Source organism: Polistes canadensis, unplaced genomic scaffold (genome assembly GCF_001313835.1).
Source record: "Polistes canadensis isolate GaletaPanama2010 unplaced genomic scaffold, ASM131383v1 scaffold_3, whole genome shotgun sequence".
Classification (NCBI taxonomy): Eukaryota; Metazoa; Arthropoda; class Insecta; order Hymenoptera; family Vespidae; genus Polistes; species Polistes canadensis.
The window spans coordinates 82,658-103,623 of NW_014569550.1; the positions used below are offsets into that span (position 1 = coordinate 82,658).

Here is a 20,966-nt window from a genome sequence, read left to right on the forward strand (position 1 = left end):
TAATTTTAAGTTACCCTCTCCCCTACAATTACAGTATAAACATTTCATAAATATTTTTATTTATTTGATCAGAGTATTTTGTAAAATAAATAGTCAATATATATAAATAATAATTTATCAGTACCTTAAATAAATGGCCAATTTTTATAATAGAGGCAAAGATGTATCAGTATTTAATAATTTATTATAAATACTAGCAGTGTTCGTATCAGTTGCCATATATTGACTACCGATATTTTATTTTAAATACTGACCAAAAATGTAATAAGCTTCAATAAATAATAGCATCCTTTAATAAAAATAAAATTACTAACCAGTAAATACATAGCTAATTGTTGCAAATCCCATCCTTGCATATTCGTTGGTGGTTCATTGATTGTCGTTCCTCCTGTATGATTAATGGTAGTCGTTGTTTCATTTTCAATACCAATCTTATTCTTTTGCAATAACTTAACATCTTCTTTTTTATTGGTAACACTACGCTGATACGAAGAAATTACTCGGCGTAAGCGTGTATTTAGATCAACAACAGATGGCCATGTTTTATCATCTTCTATAAGAACTTCATTTCCATCATGGCTACTACTAGCTTCAGGTATAGGTGTATCAGCTTTGCTAGATATAGCTGGCGAATCTATCGGCGTTTCTCGAGTAAACTTGTCTGAATCTTTGGAATCTTTAACGATGGAACATTCGCCGTCTTCCGTTTCATTTTCTAAACTATTTTCATCTCTGCTACTGCTGCTGGAATTCATAAATAATACATCATATATACATATTTATATAAATATATATATGTTTTTTTTATAATACGAAAATATAATATATATATACTAAGACTATATAGAGTAAGAATTGGTATTTTCACCCTATCAATGCATTCATATATACATACACATATATGTATGCGTATGTAGTACATATACAATGCACTGATGTCTATCACAGAATTTAAGAATTAGATATTTAAGGGAACCCTGAGACAAATGAAAATTTGAAAGAAGAAAATATGCAAATTACGCGATGTCATCCCAAACAGCTCAGTATGGATATAACTATCTGAAAAAGTAGCATGTAATCCACAAAAAAATAAGATAAATTATAACTAAATCGCTGAGAGAGAGAGAGAGAGAGAAAGAGAGAAGGAGAGAGACAATTGAATAATAGATAAGAATTTTATCTTCCAAGATAATCATATTTATATTCATATTCATCCATAATTGATTCCACTGAAAATAGCAATCTCATCGATCAGAAAAGATTTCTATGAAAAAAAAAAACATTAAAGAAAAAATATAAATTATATATATAAATATATATATATATATATATTATGAAATGTGATATGAAAGAAGAAATATATGTATGTATAAATATGTCCCCCACTGTTTTATAATGTATATGCTAATGAGAAAAAGAATCCATAATAGTCTTGCATAAACACGGATGTAAAAAAGCTGATAAAAAAAAAGCGTGCAAGCGTAAGTGTTAGAGAGCAAATTTGCAGTGCCTTTATAAATGGAAAAATAAATATATATATGTGCATATATATATATATATATATGTATATGTATAAAAATACATATATATATATATAGAGAGAGAGAGGGAATATAGCAAATAACATATATAGAAAAAATTGATGATACTTACTTCTGTTGAGTAATCTGAGACTGGGAAGAAGGGGGAGGACAGCTTGAAATGAAAGAAAGCGCGGGATCGATCCTCATCTGGTGGTAATTCTCGTAGCCATGTTTGTAGCAGCCAACTAATAAGGATTTGTCTGCCGTCGAGTCCCACCATTTCGCTGGTCGTTCCGTGAACTGCGGAGGGTTTATCCGCAAAGCACTGTGTGTAGGGCGGTTTCATTTACAATTTGCCAATTCATATGGTGATATTACCGATCAGATCATCACGAAGTAATTATTCGAACAATTTTGTAAACTTATAGCAAGTCTCGACGACATTATTATACATTTATATTATCTATATATTACATTTTTTTTATATTAAATAAATTAAAAAAAGAACGAAAAATACACCATAACGAAAGAATCAAAAAGAAAGAAAGAAAAAAAGAAAGAAAGAAAAAAAAAAGAAAGAAAAATATCTCATACGTGTTCTCTCTTTCTTTCAATTATATTAAATATTATATTCATAAGCTCTATTTATAAAAGTGCTCCTCCTCCTCCTCTTATTGATATTTTCATAAGTACACTAAACTTCATGATGTGTGTATATATATATATATACCTATATATGTATGTATACATACATATATATACACACTAATATTCTTACCATCATCACACTGACGTTGATATCCATGACGATTATAAGATGTGGAGAGAGTTTTTATTTAATAGCTCTATCTTTTTTTTTATTTTTGAGTATGAGCTTACATGTATGTCATATGTGTAATATGAAGAGGAGTATAGGAAATATTTTATATTAGTAGCATAGGGGGGTGTGGGGGTCAACAATTAAACAGATTATTTGATTTACAGAGCTACAAAGATAAACAAAGATTTGGCTTTTTATGGACCATTCCTCATACAAGTGCAGTTCCCAGAATAAAACATATACATTGCACATGCAACTATAAAGCTCTATGTAAGCACATATGTGAGTGCATGTTCCGTGATAGACCATCGGGGTAAAAAAATATAAATAACAAGGGAACCATATGTAAAACTGATAAATATATATTCAAATTGTACAAACCTGACGTGGACGCCATCGGAAATATGTTGTACCAAGTCGCCAATGATTTCATGTTTGATATAATACAGCATTCGTACGCGTAACAACACTCTAAATCACACAAATAAATATTATGTTTACATATATGATGATATAAATGATTTTATATATACTTTTACTTTTAACGGCGTACATCTAAAAATATATATATATATATATATATATATATATATTTATACATACTTGTTGGCATGTCGGCTTAAATGTTTCCTATAGTTACTTTCCAAAAAGATATCGCCATCATACTTTTCTGCATTGCTCCAATGATTAGGATCACTTGGTCCACCATTTATAATAGATCCTCGAGTTTCTCTACCTTCCCTAACTCGAGCCTTCTTCTTTTGTCTACTATTTCTCGCATTCGTACTGACAGATACGTTCTTTACTTTTTCTCCATTTTCCAAAGGCGTTATAAGATCCCAAATGAAACTACGAATTTTTTCGTCACCACGATAATAACGAAGACAATATAGTAAGATTACTCTTGCGCAATCTTCAACATCGATTTCGCGCCAACCACGACGAAATTGACTGTGCTGCAAAATTTCTTCCCAACGTCCCCAACCAAACGTTAAAAGTCCACGTTCTACTTTGAAACACTCGCTTCGTGCCCAGCTACCATAGACAACTTCTCCCTCTCGCGGCACGTACTCGTCGTAAAATTTACGAGATTTTTTTCCAAATTTATCTCTTCGTTTTTTACCTATACAAAAAATATAATAAATATATATTAAATAATATTCGGGTCTGTGTTCCAATTCACCAAACTTAATTACAGAACTTTGATAACATATGCGTGATCATGCTGCTACTTTTTTTATAGAAGATATACCTCTGCCTGTTAATCCACCACTAGTTTCATCATCACTATTATCATCTGAACTATCTAATTCTGACATATCAACTACAGATTCGTCATGTCCGTAACGTTTAATTTGTGTGCGTCTTCGAGGTTCTGAAATAACTAATTCATCTTCCTCTTTCTTTTCGGTTGTATCGATTTCAGCTTTTTTAGCCCACTTCTTCCAAAAATCTGGATCATCGATATTAATATCTGATCTATTAGAGGAACAAGCAAAGCTAGCTTTTGAAAAAGTAGATCCTTTCTCAGCTTCGATCGTTATAATCTGTACGTAAACAAAATTAATTTTTAATATTTTAACACAAAATCTTATTTATATTTTTTTCTTTTTAATATAATGTCACCTACCTGAGTCCTTCTTTCAAGAATCTGATCAATGTCTTCTTCACAGAATTTATCTCCAGCATTATCGTCATCCATAATAGCACCATAAGCACCCTTCTTTAACAAATCTTCAATCTCTTTTTTAGTCAATTGTTTATTACTAGGATCTTTGCCACCTTGACTTGTATTCATTGATTGAAGAATTGCTTTATCTAATCCAAGTTTTAAAGAAGCCTTGTCGAACATTTCTCTTTCGTACGTGTTTCGACAGAGTAATCGATAAACCTTTACCATTTTCTGCTGACCGATTCGATGGCAACGAGCTTGTGCCTATAAATATAATTTAGAAAACAAAAAAATAATGTAAATAGTATATATAAAGCATATAGAAAGTTAATTATTATTTACAATAAATTATTAATTAGAATTTTATTTACTTGTAAATCATTCTGTGGATTCCAATCGCTGTCATATATAATAACTGTATCTGCAGCAGTAAGATTGATACCAAGACCACCTGCTTTCGTACAAAGTAAGAAAACAAATCTATCTGAGTCAGGCTTACTGTATCGATCAATAGCTGCCTGCCTTAAATTTCCTCTTATTCGGCCATCTATCCTTTCATATGGATACCTAATAAATAAAACATATTTTATGTTTAAAAAAAAAAAATCTTTTAATTTTTCATATAAAAATGTCCAAAATATTTTATTTTAACTTACTTTTTATATAATAAATAATCTTCCAATAAATCAAGGCATTTGACCATTTGACTAAATATTAAAACTCGATGTCCACTAGCCTTTAATTTTGGTAATAATTTATCAATGAGAACCATTTTTCCGGAACTATTTACTAATGCATGATAATAGGCCTCAGAATCTTCCTTGTCACCAGTCTTGTAATCTAATTGAATTTGATCCTCAGCACCATTAAGAAGGAATGGATGAATACAACATTTTCTTAATTCCATCATTGTATTCATTAAATTTGGAATGTTAGCAGATGTGGTACCCTTAGCAAGAAAGGAGAAATTTCTTTCTAAAATGCCACGATAATATTTCTTCTGTATATTGGTTAATTCCACCTAGAAGTGTAATAAGGAACAGAATTATATATGGTGAATTCTATATACATAGCGCAATTCTATATACATAGTGTATTCGATAAACAATAACAATTATATTTAATATTAATTACCTCTACTACAGTCTCTTCTTTAGGTGCTAAAGATTTTTCAACATCTTCTTTAAGCCGACGTAACATCATCGGTTTTAAAAGAAGCTGTAACTTTTGAACTTCACCTTCACTACTCAAATTTCCAAATTCTTTAAGAAACGCTTCACTACTAGAAAATTGAACTGGTTCAAGGAAATTCAATAAAGAAAATAATTCGTTCACATTATTTTGCAAAGGAGTACCAGATAACAATACTCTATGTTCTAAATTCAATTGTCTAAGGCCTTCAAGCAGTTTACAATTTCTATTCTTCAGTCTATGAGCCTCGTCAATAACACAGAGTCTCCAATTGTACCCACGTAGCTCATTGAAATCCGTAATGATTATTTCAAAAGTTGTTATAAGGACATTGAATTTAATTAAATCTTTTATCTGTTGGCCTTTTTCATTTTTATAATAAACTTCGTATTCTTGTAGCATGGTTCTACTTGCTGCTCTGTATATATATAAGTAAGATATTAAATAATATATTTAAAATATCATTATTTTTTATATAAAAGGGAAGAAAAATAAATAAGTTAGTTTATAATTTATATACTTACGATCCATGATATACTACAACATTCATGTCAGTCCAACTTTCAAACTCTCTTTGCCAATTTGGAATAGTCGATAGAGGTGCTATTATTAAGAAAGGACCACGAATACCATATTTGTATACAGCATCGACAAATGTTAATGACTGGATCGTCTTTCCTAAACCCATCTCGTCAGCAAGTATACAATTATGTCCATTATACCAAGAAAAGAGAAGCCAATTTAGACCCTCCAATTGATAGGGTCGTAAACTATTATTGCTTTTATAAATCGGCGACTCTTCTAGTTTAACCCATGCTGATGCATTTGGTTTCTTTTTAGGCTAAAAATAAAATACGATTAATATATTATATAATATTTTCAGTGAATAATTATTTTATATAAAATTAATATATGTATTAACCTTCCATTGATCCTTTGGTGGTAATTTATTAAATCTATGAAATTGCGCTATCTTTTCAGGATCTACATCTTCTTCTAATTCCCATGTAGAATCTTCGTACTGTAAAGAACGCCATTTAACTAAAAAGTGTCTGACGGTTTCTCCAGTTGTTGGATCTGTATGAGTTGCTTCATCCAACACCCTATCAACTTCGACAAAATCTGGATTGAATGGGTCATCTTCTGTCTATAATAATATTAAAAGATTAATATTTTTTATCAAAATACCAATAACTAATAATTTCCAATAATTAACTCTTTCGCTACTACGGACGACTACGTGCAGTTTTGTTGCATGTTGCAACGGCTCGTTCAGTAGAAATACCGCCGTGGAAAACACGCCCGTAACGAAAGGGTTAATATCTTTGTTATTTATTTTAATATTGATATCTATATACTTACATTTTCAAATATATTAGTATTCTGATGTAATCTTTGTTTAAACCTTTTTAGTTTAGCTTGTATACGTTTGTCACCCTTATAAAGTTCTTCTTCCGTTCTCCATTCACAATGCAAATATGAAAAATTTCTATATTTAACAAAAAATTCTTCAACTTCTATCATCTGTGGCTTTGCTTCTGCTACAGTATTTTCTGATGTATTAGAATCAACTGCCGTGGAAGCATCCTCTTGTTTATCAGAATCAGGTTTCGTCTCTTCATTTTCAGCATCACAAGACGCCTCTGTTTTTATATCTTTATCTTTATCTTTATCTTTATCTTCATCTTTTTCTTCATCTTTATCTTTATCTTTATCTATATCTATATCATTATCTTTATCCTTATTACTATCTTTATCATTATCTTTATCCTTATCACTATCTTGATCCTTATCATTATCATTATCCTTATTCTTATCATTATCATTATCCTTATCCTTATCTTTATCATCGTCATTGTCATTATCATTTACTTCTTTATCCGTACTTTCTACCAACGGTTCCTTTTCAGATTCTTCGGATTTTTCTTTTTCTTTTTCTTCCGTTGTATTTGTTTCAGATGGTCCAGCATCTTCAGTTGCGTTTTCCTTTGTCTCTTCGGACGTACTAGGCTCTGGTTTTATATCAGGTAATACTGGCGGCTTAACTTCTCTTTTTCCCATACGGGTACATAGAATATGTTGCACAACCATTGAGTCTTCATCAGTCGTATTCTATGAAAATAAATAATCAAATATTTTATTAAATATTAAAAAAATAATATTATAAAACTTTTCTCTGTATTTTGATACATACAATATATACAAAATTAGGCTTGTTTTGTCCAACTTCACCACCCTCATTATCTTTCTTAACAGCTGCTATTTTAGATGTACTTGCACCTTCAGATTTTTTCGACAAATGAGCCTCCTGAAGAGGAACATCATCGTCTGAAAACCGTAGCATAACATCATCAACATATTTTTTACGGTGAGTATTCCTTGCAGAACGTCTTTTATTGTCATCGCCAGCTTCTGGTGAAGGTGGTGGTGTTGCAGCTAATTCTTCGCCATCAGAATCAGGTGCAATACGACTTTTCCGTTTCCTACAATAATTTTAGAAAAATATCATTAATTTGGTCAATTTTGCATTACTTTCTATTTCATCATTCTATAAACAAATATATTTATAGAATGGAGCAATAACAATAGTATCGTACAACCGAGCAGAGATGGTGATTCTATGCGAAAGAATAAGATAAAAATTTTCATGCCATTTTTTCATTTTTCCAACATATATTGGAAAACCTAGGGTTTCCTTGACTTGACAAAGTAATGCCAATTTGTATATATAAATATTTGGACTTACTTAGAACTTCTGCCAGATTTCCCACCAGAAGATTTACTGGAAGATTTTTTCCGAGACGTTCCTTTCTTCTTACTACTAGAAGCCGGTGTTTCCGAGCCCGTTGCTGCTTCAGTATTTTGTTCTTTTTTCTCATCATCTGGAATTTCTGATTCCACTTTATCCTCCTCTTTAGTTTCACTTACTAAAGGCTCAGTCGTTGAAGAATCAACTTGTTCCTGATCGTCTTGACTTGATATTTCCTTAAGTTTTGTCTCTGAATCTTTAACCACGCTCGAATCAGCGACAACAGTCTCTTCTGCTTCTTGTACCGTATCGTCATCAGCCGACTCAGATTGATTAACTTTTCTATAAAAAGAACAAAAATTAAATAAATAATAATTATATAAGGTATATGTTTAAATAAAATATTAAATAAATGTGAATAAGGAAAACTACTAACTTTCTATTACGTTTTGTTGAGTCTTTATCTTTATTTCTTTTTCTGGCACCTTTAGGGGACTTAGCTTCTTTAGGTGGTTTTGGTTCCTTTTTAATCTTAGCCTCCTTAGGTTCCTTAGGTTCTTTTGGCTTACGTGGTTTACGCGGAATACGTGATTTTCTACCCTTATTCCAATCTTCCTCCATATCACCAGACGATGGTTTCATATCTTCGGAATCAGCAGCACTGTCAACAATATTACTGCTGTCTCCAGGTGTTACTTGATTATCTGATAAAGGTTGTTCAGGTTGAACAAGCGCCTGTGTACTTGCTGGAGGAGCAGCAGCTTCTTTATCTGCTTTTTTCCTGTTCTTTTTAGCCCTTGATGTACCTTTACCACGACCACGACCAGTAGTACTTGACACCTGTAATTTAAATGATCAGTTATTATTATTTATATATTTATATACATAAACAATAACTTTATGGAAATAAAATTACAGCTTAAATATTTTACCTGTGGGCTATCAACAACAGCTGCTGTGAACATAGGAGTTTGCAAAATACATTGTGTTCCACCATTACATTGATCATTTGTTTCGTGTTGCTGTAAAGCTTGTAATTTTTCTTGCAAGGACACTATTTTTTCTTGATTTTCTGGAGCTGGCGGCATACAGTAAAGTTCCTGTAATTGCTGTTGCAAAGCAGCTCTTTCTTGATGATGTGTTACTGGAGCACAAGATGTATTGAATGGAGTAGAGCTGACAGATGTAGGATTTGTATTAGATGAAATACCATACATATTTGGTACAGTATTACCAGTAATTATATCATTGCTAGAATGATATTGCTGTCCTGATGCTACCATCACGTCATTTGTGTACATAGTATTAGTTTTTGGAATATTCGTATATTCATTGAAATTCGATTGTACTGGAAGTGGAGTTTGAGAATTTGACACAGGAGCTGTAGGTTGATGAGATGTCATTACTATTCCACTAGTTTGGCTAACAGCAGGTACTTGTTGAGCAGCAGTTAAATGCGTAGGTGGAACTTGATTGGTTTGAGATTGTATTTGTGGAGAGGAATTTTGTATTGGAGATTGCAGCTGAGGTTGAAGAGGAATTTGATTTGGTATTATTGGAGTACTTTGGGAGATCATACCAACTTGTTGGCTCATAATTGGTTGAGGTTGCTGTCCTTGTGCTTGAGCTACACAAACTGGAATTTGTTGAGATGGTTGTCCCATTTGTGATTGTGGTTGTTGTGTCGGTTGAATTTGAGATTGTGGTTGTTGTGTTGGTTGAATTGGAGATTGTTGAGATTGTTGAGCTTGACTTATTACTGGTTGCTGAGGTTGTTGTGCTATTTGAGGTTGTTGTTGAGTTGGACCAAGAGTTTGCAATGGTTGTGATGGCTGCTGAAGTGGTATTGGTGTTGTTTGAGTAATTGGTGTTTGCTGTGTTTGTCCTAGCTGGGGCTGTTGTATTTGTCCTGGTTGCATTGATGGATTTTGTGATGAAACCATTGGAGATTGATTTATTATCGGAATTTGCTGTACTTGTTGAGGAGAAGTAAGAGTTGGTTGTTGCACTTGTTGTGGTAATGCTGGTGGTTGTGTTTGAGGTTGCGGTTGAGGTTGGGGTTGAGATTGAGCTTGAGGCTGTGCTTGAGACTGAGCTTGAGGCTGAGCTTGAGACTGAGCTTGTGGCTGAGCTTGAAGTTGAGGTTGAGACTGAGGTTGAGATTGAGGCTGAACTTGAGGCTGAGCTTGAGGCTGAGCTTGAGGCTGAGCTTGAGGCTGAGGCTGCAGCTGAGGCTGAGATTGAGGTTGAACTTGAGACGGCTGCTGCTGTTGCTGTGGTTGCTGTTGTTGTTGTTGCTGCTGCTGTTGCGTTTGATTTATTACAGGCTGTTGTGGGTGGGATATTGAATTTCCCATGGGTGCTTGATGATGTTGAACAGAAGCAATTTCCATAGTCTGATCATGCTGTTTTGTATCACATGTAATTTCATTTTCCATATTAGTAGCAGTAGTAGAGAGTATTCCTGTGACAGATTGTTGCTGCTGCAACGGAGATACATTTCCACAGTCTACATTTCCACTTGTACTAGATGCTGCAGAAGATTGTACTGCTTCCATCTGCACATGTGTCGACGACGCAGAAGTATGATCTAAATTAGTATTATTTTGTGAAGTAGTTTGCACTGAGTTTTCACTCCCAGAACCAAGCATATCTGACTTCTGATTTTGGCTAGACTGCTCTATAGATTCAGAGCCTTGTGTTGGTTGTTCTGTAGAATTTTGTACATTTTCTGTAGAATCTCTTACTGATGTTTCTGCTCCACTATGAATAGCTTCTGTTCCAGATACTGGAAATAATGGAGCACTAGATTCTGATACTACAGGAGGTTGATTTTCAACTATATTTCTATCATCACTGACAGCCAAATTTGGCCTAACCTGTGACTGCTGTTGTGGATGTGACCACTGTGCAGACATTGGCATTCTAGGTCCAGAAATTTGTGGTATAGAATTTTGTGCAGTTGACTGTTGTAAAACATTTGGAGCTTGCGACAATGGCGGTCGTGTTTGAAATTGATTATAATCTTGAGCAGGTACATTTGGATTAGATACAGCAACACCTGGTATTACCATTTGCTCAAGCGCTTGTAAAGTGGTTTGTTGAGATGATGGATTCATCTGCATTGAAGAAGGTGGACATGGAGAAACTGACATTGTATTAGGCTGATTTGATTGTTGATGAGGAAGTTGTACATGAGGATGGGGCGATAATGTACTCGGCTTAGCAGGAGACATAATTGGTCTTGGAGACATTTGCTGTTGTACAGCAGGTGGTCTCGGAGACATCTGAGGTCTTGGAGACATTTGTGGTGATAATTGTGGAAAAGCAGCACGATATTGAGGACTGGTGGCGTGTTTATTAGTATTAAATTGTGCCGCAGGACCAGAATGCTGTGGTTGATTAAACATGGATGTTGTATGATGTGGATATTGAGGATCCATTGGCTGCTGCTGCGTATTAGGATGCTGCGAATGTTGTGAATATTGCTGGGGATGCGAAGGATGTGTCTGATGAGGTGGATGAGGTGGATGATGATGAGGCATTCTTTGTGGAGGTTGCTGCGATTGCTGTTGCTGTTGATGCATGGCTGACGTAAAACCAGGATACCCTGATGAAGTTTGATACATCGCAACAGAATTTCCTTGTTGATAATGTTGTTGCTGTTGCCCAACAATATGTTGGTAGACACTGCCTGTTCCACCACTTTGCATTACTTGATGAGCTGCTACTCCCATATTTCCTATCATTCCTTGTTGTGTACTAAAGTGTTGCTGTTGCTGCTGCTGCTGTTGTTGTTGTTGCTGCTGCTGCTGCTGCTGTTGTTGTAATTTCTGATTCATTACACCAGCTTGATCTTGCTGATGTGAATACTGTGGTGGCATATGTTGCCGATAAGTAGCAGGTTGCTGTGCCATCTGATTATAATGCCTTTGCATTTGAGGATAAGCACTACCACTACTTGGCCAACCCTGCATATTAGGGTCTATATTCATATTAGGTCTAGCCATTGAATGTTGCTGTTCCATAGAATACATATTATCATTATAACTAGGATATTGGCCACCACTACCGGGGTGAGGTCCCCGATGTTGAGGTGCCATACTACGAGCTTGATTTTGAAAAGCTCCTGGCACCATAGCACGTTGTGGCGTTCCACTATCGAACGTTCCTAGATTTTGGTTAAACATACTGCGCTGAGATGGATTTTGTAACTGATTAGAATTTCCAAATTCAGATCCACCAAATGAAGTCAATTTTTGAAGAGGCGACTCTTGTGAAATATAAGATTGGCTAATGTAACTCCCTCCTCCATTAGTGCCAGGGTTTGGACCATCTCTTGATACTACCACGGAATTACTTGTACTCGCAGGGTCAAAATGATCGTTCCCCCCAAGATCAGGAAGAGTATCGAGCATTGAGCCACTGACATCTTCACCAAACAGGTCGTACGAGTCCATGTCTACGCAGCAGGACTCTTCGCCTCCATTTCAGGCTTAAGAGAGTATTGGGCAATCTCTTTTAAAGCTATTAACGTACCCATTTTTGTGTCTCTGTTTTGCTCTCTGAAACACACGCAAAATAAGTTATGCAATTTATGTTAGTCGAATCTTCGTGTTACAATTCATCCACAACATTTCCTTTTTGTTAACAATAACTTTTTACACCATAATATTTAATTAACTATCCTGGGCATTAACAGTTGTATATTACTCACGCCAAAGGGGAAAAGCTATACGCTTATGGCTTGATTTCTCATAATCGTTATAGCCTTTCCCCTGTGGAATGAATAAAAAGTAAAAATTCTTTAGCGTTACCTGTTAAAACATAATATTTTATAAATATATAAAATATGACAGTATATTGAAACCACTGGTTTACAATAATGTACAAAACTCTGGTGTTGAGTATATTATATCTCTTTTTATTAAACAGATTAATGCTAACTTAAGTTTGCATTAAAATAACATTTGCATATATTTAACATTATTGGTGTACTTTTTTTCTTAATATTTATATATATATATGTGCATTTAATATGCATAATTTAGCAAAACTCAATAATAAATTATCAAAATATAATTAAAAACAAACTCGTTCACAGAAATACATAAAGCAAACAATATTTTACCTATGTTGAATATGTATAAAACATGTGAGAACATATGAATTTCTTCTTAATCATTACATACTATTTACTAGAAATTTCATGCAAAAACTGATTAAAATGTGAAAAATAGAAAGACAATAATTAAAATTACATAAGATAATATGATTATTAATTATTTACTTTAATACTGATTTAAGTAAACAATTAAATATATTTCTTTTACCAAAATGAACTAATAAGAAGTACTAAAATATTTAGTACTAAAAAACTAATTAAATAATAAATGAAGAAATTCATAGCAGTTCGTATTAACAATAATTTATAACTATCGAGTTAACCGAGATTTTATTTGCAATAATGCATAAAAGGTAAAAATAAAAATATTAAAAAATGTTAAACAACCTAACCTAAAAGTAACAATTACGCGTACGCTTGTACATAACAATAATACTATAAATTCATATTACTTCTTATTGTTGTGTTGTCATCGTTATTGTAATAAAATATTCTGCGATTATTTTTGTTCTCTCTTCAACAATTAGTCACTGTAATTTCAACTGAATTCGATTTTCTCGATGGAAACAATTAACTTCGATATAATTAAATAAAGCCTAAACAGGAAATATATATATATATATGCAAATATAATACCATCGGTTCCAAAGCATTATTTAACACTAGAAATAAGAATAAAATCTGTATTCGTATATACTTTGTACTTCCGTAACCAATCTTCTTCGAAAACGGAAGGAAAACGGAAAGAAACCGGAAGATGCGTGAACAATCGAAGGGAGGGAAAGGAGGTATCAAGAGAGAGAGAGAGAGAGAGAAAAAAAAAGAAACGTTTCTTTTTTTTTCAAACACACGGTATCATCTCGTAAGAGTATAGCATTGGTTTTCGTTAAAATGATAATTGTTTCAGATATTATTTCGAAAATGAATACAAAAACGATGGTAATGTAAAAAATGTGATATAGTACGAACCTGACAATAGGCCAATAGATCCAAAATAATATTGATGAAGAGATAGTCGTTTAGGTGGTCGAACGAATGAAATCATATACTTTCTGAGCGGCAATAAGGGTAAAGAAGAAGAAGAAGAAGAAGAACCAGAAGAGGGGAAGAAGGAGAGGGAGGGGGAAGAAGAGAAAATATTACGAGAGAGCGTAAGAAGAAAGTAGTCGTCGTAGCATTTAAGTATGATGGCCGTATAAACAAATCCTCCGGTATTATTACTGCATTTTGAAGTCTTGAGGTTAGAGAACTCGAATAATGCGCAATGTGTAGGAGCATTTTAATCATTACAAAGAATCGACACAAGTTTTCCAGAAAAAAAACATCGGAATGTCGGAAAGTACGCCATTATCGCGTGTGAGATTTCCGTTTGGACTTCCGAAAGAGAGAGAGAAAGAGAGAGGGAGGGTGGGGGGAGAGAGAGAGAGAGAGAGAGAGAAAGAGAGAGAAAGAAAGGGAAAGAGCAAGAGCGAGAAAATTCGTAGCGGTCAACGCGACGCTCGATATTCTAACACACCAAAGCGTCACTTCACTGTGCACAAACGTTCCCTTCCTCCTCGGCGCGTATGTACTACCGTTCGTAAGAGTAGGATCTCTTTCCGCGGAAGGAACGAAAGAGAGAGAAAAAAGACGTCGAAACGACACTCACGTATTTTCTCTGTATTGCGAGAGGACGGAATTGTTTGTAAAGGTTTTCCTTTTAATCGAAAAACCACCCTCGTTAGGACGCGCATTCACACGATTTTTACTGGCAGTGTCCGTGGCGGTGGCTGTAGCTGCGGATGCGGAACAGTACGAAACGTCGCGAGACGCAAGCGTGTCCGTAGACCCGAATCATTCTACAACGTCTCTCTTTCCTCTCCTCTTTGCTTTCTCTCTTTCTCATTCGTTCGCGCTCCCCTCTCCTTCCCTGCCCGTCACGTTGCGCTAGCAGCCAAGGGCTACTCTCTCCCCCACCTTTCACTCTCGTATTCTCCTCCCCACCCTGCCGCCAACCTTTCTTTCTCTTTCTCTCTCTAAACCCTACCTTTATGTTGTGCCCTACCCTACACTCTATCCTATCTTGTTCGTGTCGATGGAGGTCGCCACACACACCGGTCACTACGTCGTCGTAACTTCCGTACGATCTCCGCAAATCCGTATACATCTTTTTGCGCACGCATACTACATTCGTTTCTATTTCCTCAACTCACCACCTGGCGGCGCCTTTATCGCCCGCTGCTAACCTAAAGTATACGTATATCAATGTCCATACACATTTCAACGGATTGCGATGCGATAAATGAACGTTGTTTGGAATCAAATATTAACTGAAAAAACAATTCTTTTTAGCTTCTTTTTCTTCTTTTTTTTTAATAGTATTAACTATTTATTTGTTTACTTACTTTCTTTTCGAACGACCGAACGAACGAACGAGCGAGCGAAAAAGATGTATTACATTAGTCTGCTTTACGTGGGAACCGCAATGCCAAGCTACCGAACCCGTTTATAGTTTTTTCGTTCATTAGTTGATCGATTATAAGCTACTGGCGCTCTCTGTCTTTCATTCTAGTTGGATATATAAAAGTACAACCGTTTATAATTGATCGAACCGAGAATTCGGTCATCTAACGTAACATTTTTTTCAATTAAATTCATAACGAAGAAAACTTAAATATTCATATATATTTCTTTCTTATTTTAATCTTTTTTTAATCAAAGCTACTTCAATCAACTCAATAGGAATTTTCTTTAATTAATTCTTTATTAATTTCAAAGATCCTATGTATAGTTTTGTTTTCATATCTTTCGATCTTAAAATCACCAGATACAAACAATAATAATTACAATTTTCTGCTATAAAAGATCTTTGAAATTTAATGATATGAAAAAAATATGACTAATAATTATCTTCTTTTATCGAAAAACTAATTTCAACATTCTATACTTGACAAATTCCAAAGAAAGAACAAATAACGATTAAGTTATACTTTGATTTGTTTGTTCTTAATCTATTTCAATATTTACTCTTTTTATCTTTCTTTCTAACACTTAAATACGTAAATATATATTAACATTTTAAACGTTTAACGCGCTTGCAGGACTCGTATGAAAACATTAACTTTGCATATTCGAATCTAACTTCGTTATGGATTAAAATTAATAATAATATCTCTAGGATCGTAGTAGATAGATTGAAAAATTTTGAGCCTAACATAAAAACAACTTTGTTTTCAGTCTAGTTTACTTTTATTTTTTAATAGTCTCAAAACTTTTAGAAAAGTCTAAGCTCAAAAATGTTTAACCCACCCTTATATAAATAAAAAAAATGTATATATACATAAAAAAAAATGCAGCACTAACCAAATATTATTGTATTTGCAATATACCAATATATTTTCCACGAAAGATTATCCATGGCTGACCGTATCTACTAATATCTTGTTGGTGTACCGTAAATGTTGCGTTCACACTGGATGCGGTGCACGGTCACTTGATCTTTTGTCGGCAAGCTATCCAACAAAGCAATACGTATATACATACGGGTATACTAACAAAAGACCGGACTTGTTTCACCTCGGACCATTATGAACGCAGTTTAACTTCAAACCGTTCGCGATTGTGATGCCATACTTCTTAATCGTTACACTTATTTCCACGTATTAATCTTACGTACAAAATCAATTTTAATACGTTGCGCTATTATTTTTTCAAGTATCACATATTATCTTGCCTTTTTTGCATTAATATAAATTTGCAATAATAAAATTTTCTTCGAATAATTTTTTAACAAACTATGTAACACAACACAACCAAGCGGACGACGACGATAACTGTAAATAATAACACAGTGGCATCATTGAATTTGAATTAATATAATCAATAAAAGAGACAATTTGAAATTCTTAGGTAATAATTTTTTTTAATAACGAAACTAATATATCCTTGTGTAAATGTATATATATATATAATTAGATGTAACAATTAATTCGGTACCTTGATATTAAACTCATTGCATCAAAATCGCAATCTTTTTTTCGTCAAGGAATTCGGTAATTGCCTGAAACGTAGATCAAAGTTATCGAAAATAACAGAAATTATTTTAAAGAATAACAGATGTATAATTATTTTATAAATAAATACTAAATTTGTTAAAAGGCATCGAATTAATTGCTACACTTAATATACATATATATAATTTCTTAATAATCGTACAAAAAGAATCGTTGATCAATATATTAAGAATTTTAAATAAAAATGTAAAATAATTAAATATATATATAAATATAAATTTGTATTAGTCTTGAATTAATAGTAAGAAATACATCGAAAAATGAAAATACTATTAGAATAATAATACAGAGAAAATGAATCAAAAGAAACTTGAAGAAGCGGATAGTCGAAATAGGAAAAAGAAAAAACAGAAAGAAAGAAAAGAAAAAACGAAAAAAAGAAAAAGGAAGGTAAAAAAGTAAGAGACTCGCAAGTAAGAGAAGAGAATGAGCGGTGAAAATTCGAAGGGAGAAAAATTGAAAGGAGGTTAGGGTGAACGAATGAGAGGTAAGAGGCAAATGGAAGGGGAAGGCGGGAGATCGCTGACCTGAAGGTTGCGCATTCTAGCGGGAATATTACGAATTTCAACGAACGAAAATACGGTAAAAAAGATATATATATATATATATAAACCATATATATGTATAAATCCATATATCTATATATTTGTACAGATATATAGATAATATCTTATACACTAGGTAAAGTAGATTCATAACAATAGAATCAAGAAAAGGAAAGATCGAGAAAAGGAAGTACAAAATGAAGGAGACGCGTCGTATACATATATATACACACAACATATACGTAGACGATATACGATCACCTGCATTATATTGCTCTTTAGAATATAGACATAAAAATGTATACGAGATAATCCTCTATGAATTACGATATTGTTAATATCATGTAGCTTATATATATATGAGAACTATAATGTCTCATAATTAAATTTTATATATATATATATATATATATATATATATATACACATATATAGATAAATATAACGATTCGTCGATATTAAAATATTCTTAAAAGGCATTTATTCATTTTCTTCGACTCTCCTATAGAAAATCGTATGCTTCATAAAAATGACGTAAGAATGGAAAGTCCGTTCGCCAAATTAAAATGTGTGTATCTTGTCAGCAATTTATACGCTACACATACTGTTATAATAATAAAAAAGATATGTAAAATCCGAAACTTTCGACATCCTATTGTATATTTCTTTTTGTTATTATAATATTTCTTTTAATTATTTTTTTTGTGCGATTTTTACAGAATAAATAAAATAATAATAATGAATGTGGGCCTAATATAAAAAGAAAGAAAGAAAGAAAAAAGAATGTGTTCAATAAGTGTATTAATTAAACGCACTACTAATAACAAAACATGAGATAAGAGTACGACGAAGAGATATCAAATAAATAAATAAAAAAATAAATAAAATCGAATAGTAAATTCTAAATACATACATAGCAATCAGTCGAATAGAGAAAGAAAAGTTTTGACGAAAACGACAGAGCGAACAATAGAGGGGAAGGGTATGTTTAGGAGAAAAAGAGGGAGAGGTAAGAAGAGAAAGAGAAAAATAGAGATAGAGAGAAAGAGGGAGAGGGAAACAATGCCGTTAAGATGCTCGGGAAAAACGATAAAGGGAGAAAGTACGAAATGGCTGAACGAACAAAGATTGGAAAACAGTCTACATAGGGGAAGAAAACTTACTAACGCATATAGATCGTAGTTAACATAGAAAAACAAAAATTAAATAAGTGAAACAAATAAATTAAATAAGTACAATGAACAAACGTGGTTGACTAATTAATATTTTGAACTTTCGTCACTTGCTATATATAATGATCATTTCAAATAAATCAATAATAATTATTATATTAACTTACTATGTTACCACATATTTACTATGCTATTAATTTATTTAACAACATATAGTAGTATTAGTATAGTAGTAGGTAGTGGTAGTAGTAGCAACAGTAGTAGTAGTGAGTAGTAGTAAGAGTAGTAACGTAGAGGAAGATTATATATGTATACAGTATCATAGTAAGGTAATAATAAAATTAAATATGTGAACATAATGAGTTCAATAAATAAAATATGTAAAAAAAAAAGTAGAAAGATTTAGTTATTATTTATCTACTTAGTACATATTAAGAGTTACAATTGAACTAAAATTAAAGCAACTATAAATCTACATAGTTCGGTCTTAACACTTTGTATAATGATCATATTATACATATTTCTTAACATTAGCATTTTCAATCAGAACTACACTGTTTAAGAATAAAACTACTTACCTTGTTTGCTATTATTAAACCAATAGCAGCATTTCTATTTGTATGCTCACTTTTAATACCTGTAAACGTAGACTTCGAAATAATTTATTCACTATGTGATCATTTAAAATATGGAAAATTATTAATATAATGAATAAACAATAATGAATAACATGGCATTATATATTGCATATTAATATAGTAAATTCTTCTATACATATCTGTTTTTTAAATGTACATTGTACATGTATGTATACATGCTTTTTGTCTATTCAATAATAGATAATGCATATATATCAAATTTGTTTTACGTCAGCCAGAAAATATTGTACAAATATAGATTAAGGAAAGATTAACTTGACATAACGATTAATGATTGATGATATGTAAAGAATTGTGTTTTATGAACTTTCCTATGCAATTATACTTTGTAATAACTACCATAAAAAGATAACGATAAAAATGTCTATAAAGTCGTATCTATTTAATATATGAATTACTTTGAATTTAATTATAATCAAATTAATTTTTTTGTTAAGAAAATAATATAATTCAATAATATAACTGCAATACATACACGATGTTTTAGAATAGAAAATAATGAAAACTTTACATGATACAAAACGGGAGCAATAATAGATTACAATGTTTATACTACATGAACAATTTTCACTTTTAGCAATAAATAAAACAAAAATTAATTCGACGTGTATAATTAATGTTTAAAATAAAAAACTGAATGAAGTAAATAAAAAATGCTTTATCTTTATTTTTTAATAATCCTGATAAAGGTTAGAAAGATTTAAAAAACTAAATGTTAAGAAAGCGCATTGATATACATATAAGCATATACATGAAATCATCTATCTGATGCCGGAAAATGAGATTGTATGAAACCCGGAATATATAACTTTCAATATTGAATAATAGTATAATTTTCACGGATCATGAATTTTCGATTACAATGTTATTGATATACAGCTGATTTGTCATCAATGAAGATTATTAAAACTTACAGTTTACTAGGCGCCGATCCCATTTTCTTGCACATTCCATGTAAAATAGTCGTCGAAGAATTCACTTAATCGTTATCTCGGTGTCCATTTTGTTTGGTTAATTACCGAAGAGGCGTCAGTGCTGCCGTGGGTTACGTTGACACAACACAACTGTCTGTCGCTGACTGGGACACAGCTCATCCAGCAATTTGATATATTTAATGTATATATACTTCCAACGAAACTCACATCTAAAGTTTTTTTTATGTTCTTTTTAAATATTTCACAAAAAAAAGTTCTTATTTATAATAATAATATATTAAATATTTTTACAAGGGTATGTAGTTCTTTTCATGTTTGAAAAAAAGCGTTAACACACAGGCGGCGTTCCTTCTGAAAAGTACTCCTACTTTTACGAATGAGATATACACAAACATTAGAGAAGAATTCGAGTTTACCGTTGCATTGACTGACAGGTGGCGCTATCGTTGCGGCAGAACTCAAGAAAGAAACTATATGGTAGTTGAGTCAAAAAAGAAACATATTACAAAATAATAAAAATATG

General features: G+C 32.5%; 1 protein-coding gene across 11 annotated transcripts in view; it reads right to left on the reverse strand.

Moving 5' to 3' along the window:
• Window positions 1-20,791, reverse strand: part of LOC106785930 (chromodomain-helicase-DNA-binding protein 7) — a 28,080-nt gene extending 7,289 nt beyond the window's left edge. For 2 of the 11 annotated variants that reach the window (XM_014746851.1, XM_014746781.1), the window contains exons 1-17: window positions 20,423-20,791; window positions 8,888-12,520; window positions 8,392-8,795; window positions 7,953-8,297; window positions 7,401-7,689; window positions 6,569-7,318; window positions 6,129-6,353; window positions 5,731-6,047; window positions 5,150-5,624; window positions 4,672-5,036; window positions 4,387-4,582; window positions 3,974-4,279; window positions 3,596-3,890; window positions 2,947-3,466; window positions 2,725-2,814; window positions 1,654-1,848; window positions 315-744 (exon numbers count right to left, since the gene is read on the reverse strand). In XM_014746851.1, the coding sequence (XP_014602337.1) occupies window positions 315-744; window positions 1,654-1,848; window positions 2,725-2,814; window positions 2,947-3,466; window positions 3,596-3,890; window positions 3,974-4,279; window positions 4,387-4,582; window positions 4,672-5,036; window positions 5,150-5,624; window positions 5,731-6,047; window positions 6,129-6,353; window positions 6,569-7,318; window positions 7,401-7,689; window positions 7,953-8,297; window positions 8,392-8,795; window positions 8,888-12,415 (8,730 nt within the window). In that variant the 5' untranslated portion in view covers window positions 12,416-12,520; window positions 20,423-20,791. The other 9 variants (XM_014746801.1, XM_014746810.1, XM_014746819.1 and 6 more) reach the window with 9 other exon arrangements.
• Between the last annotated feature and the right edge of the window lie 175 nt (window positions 20,792-20,966).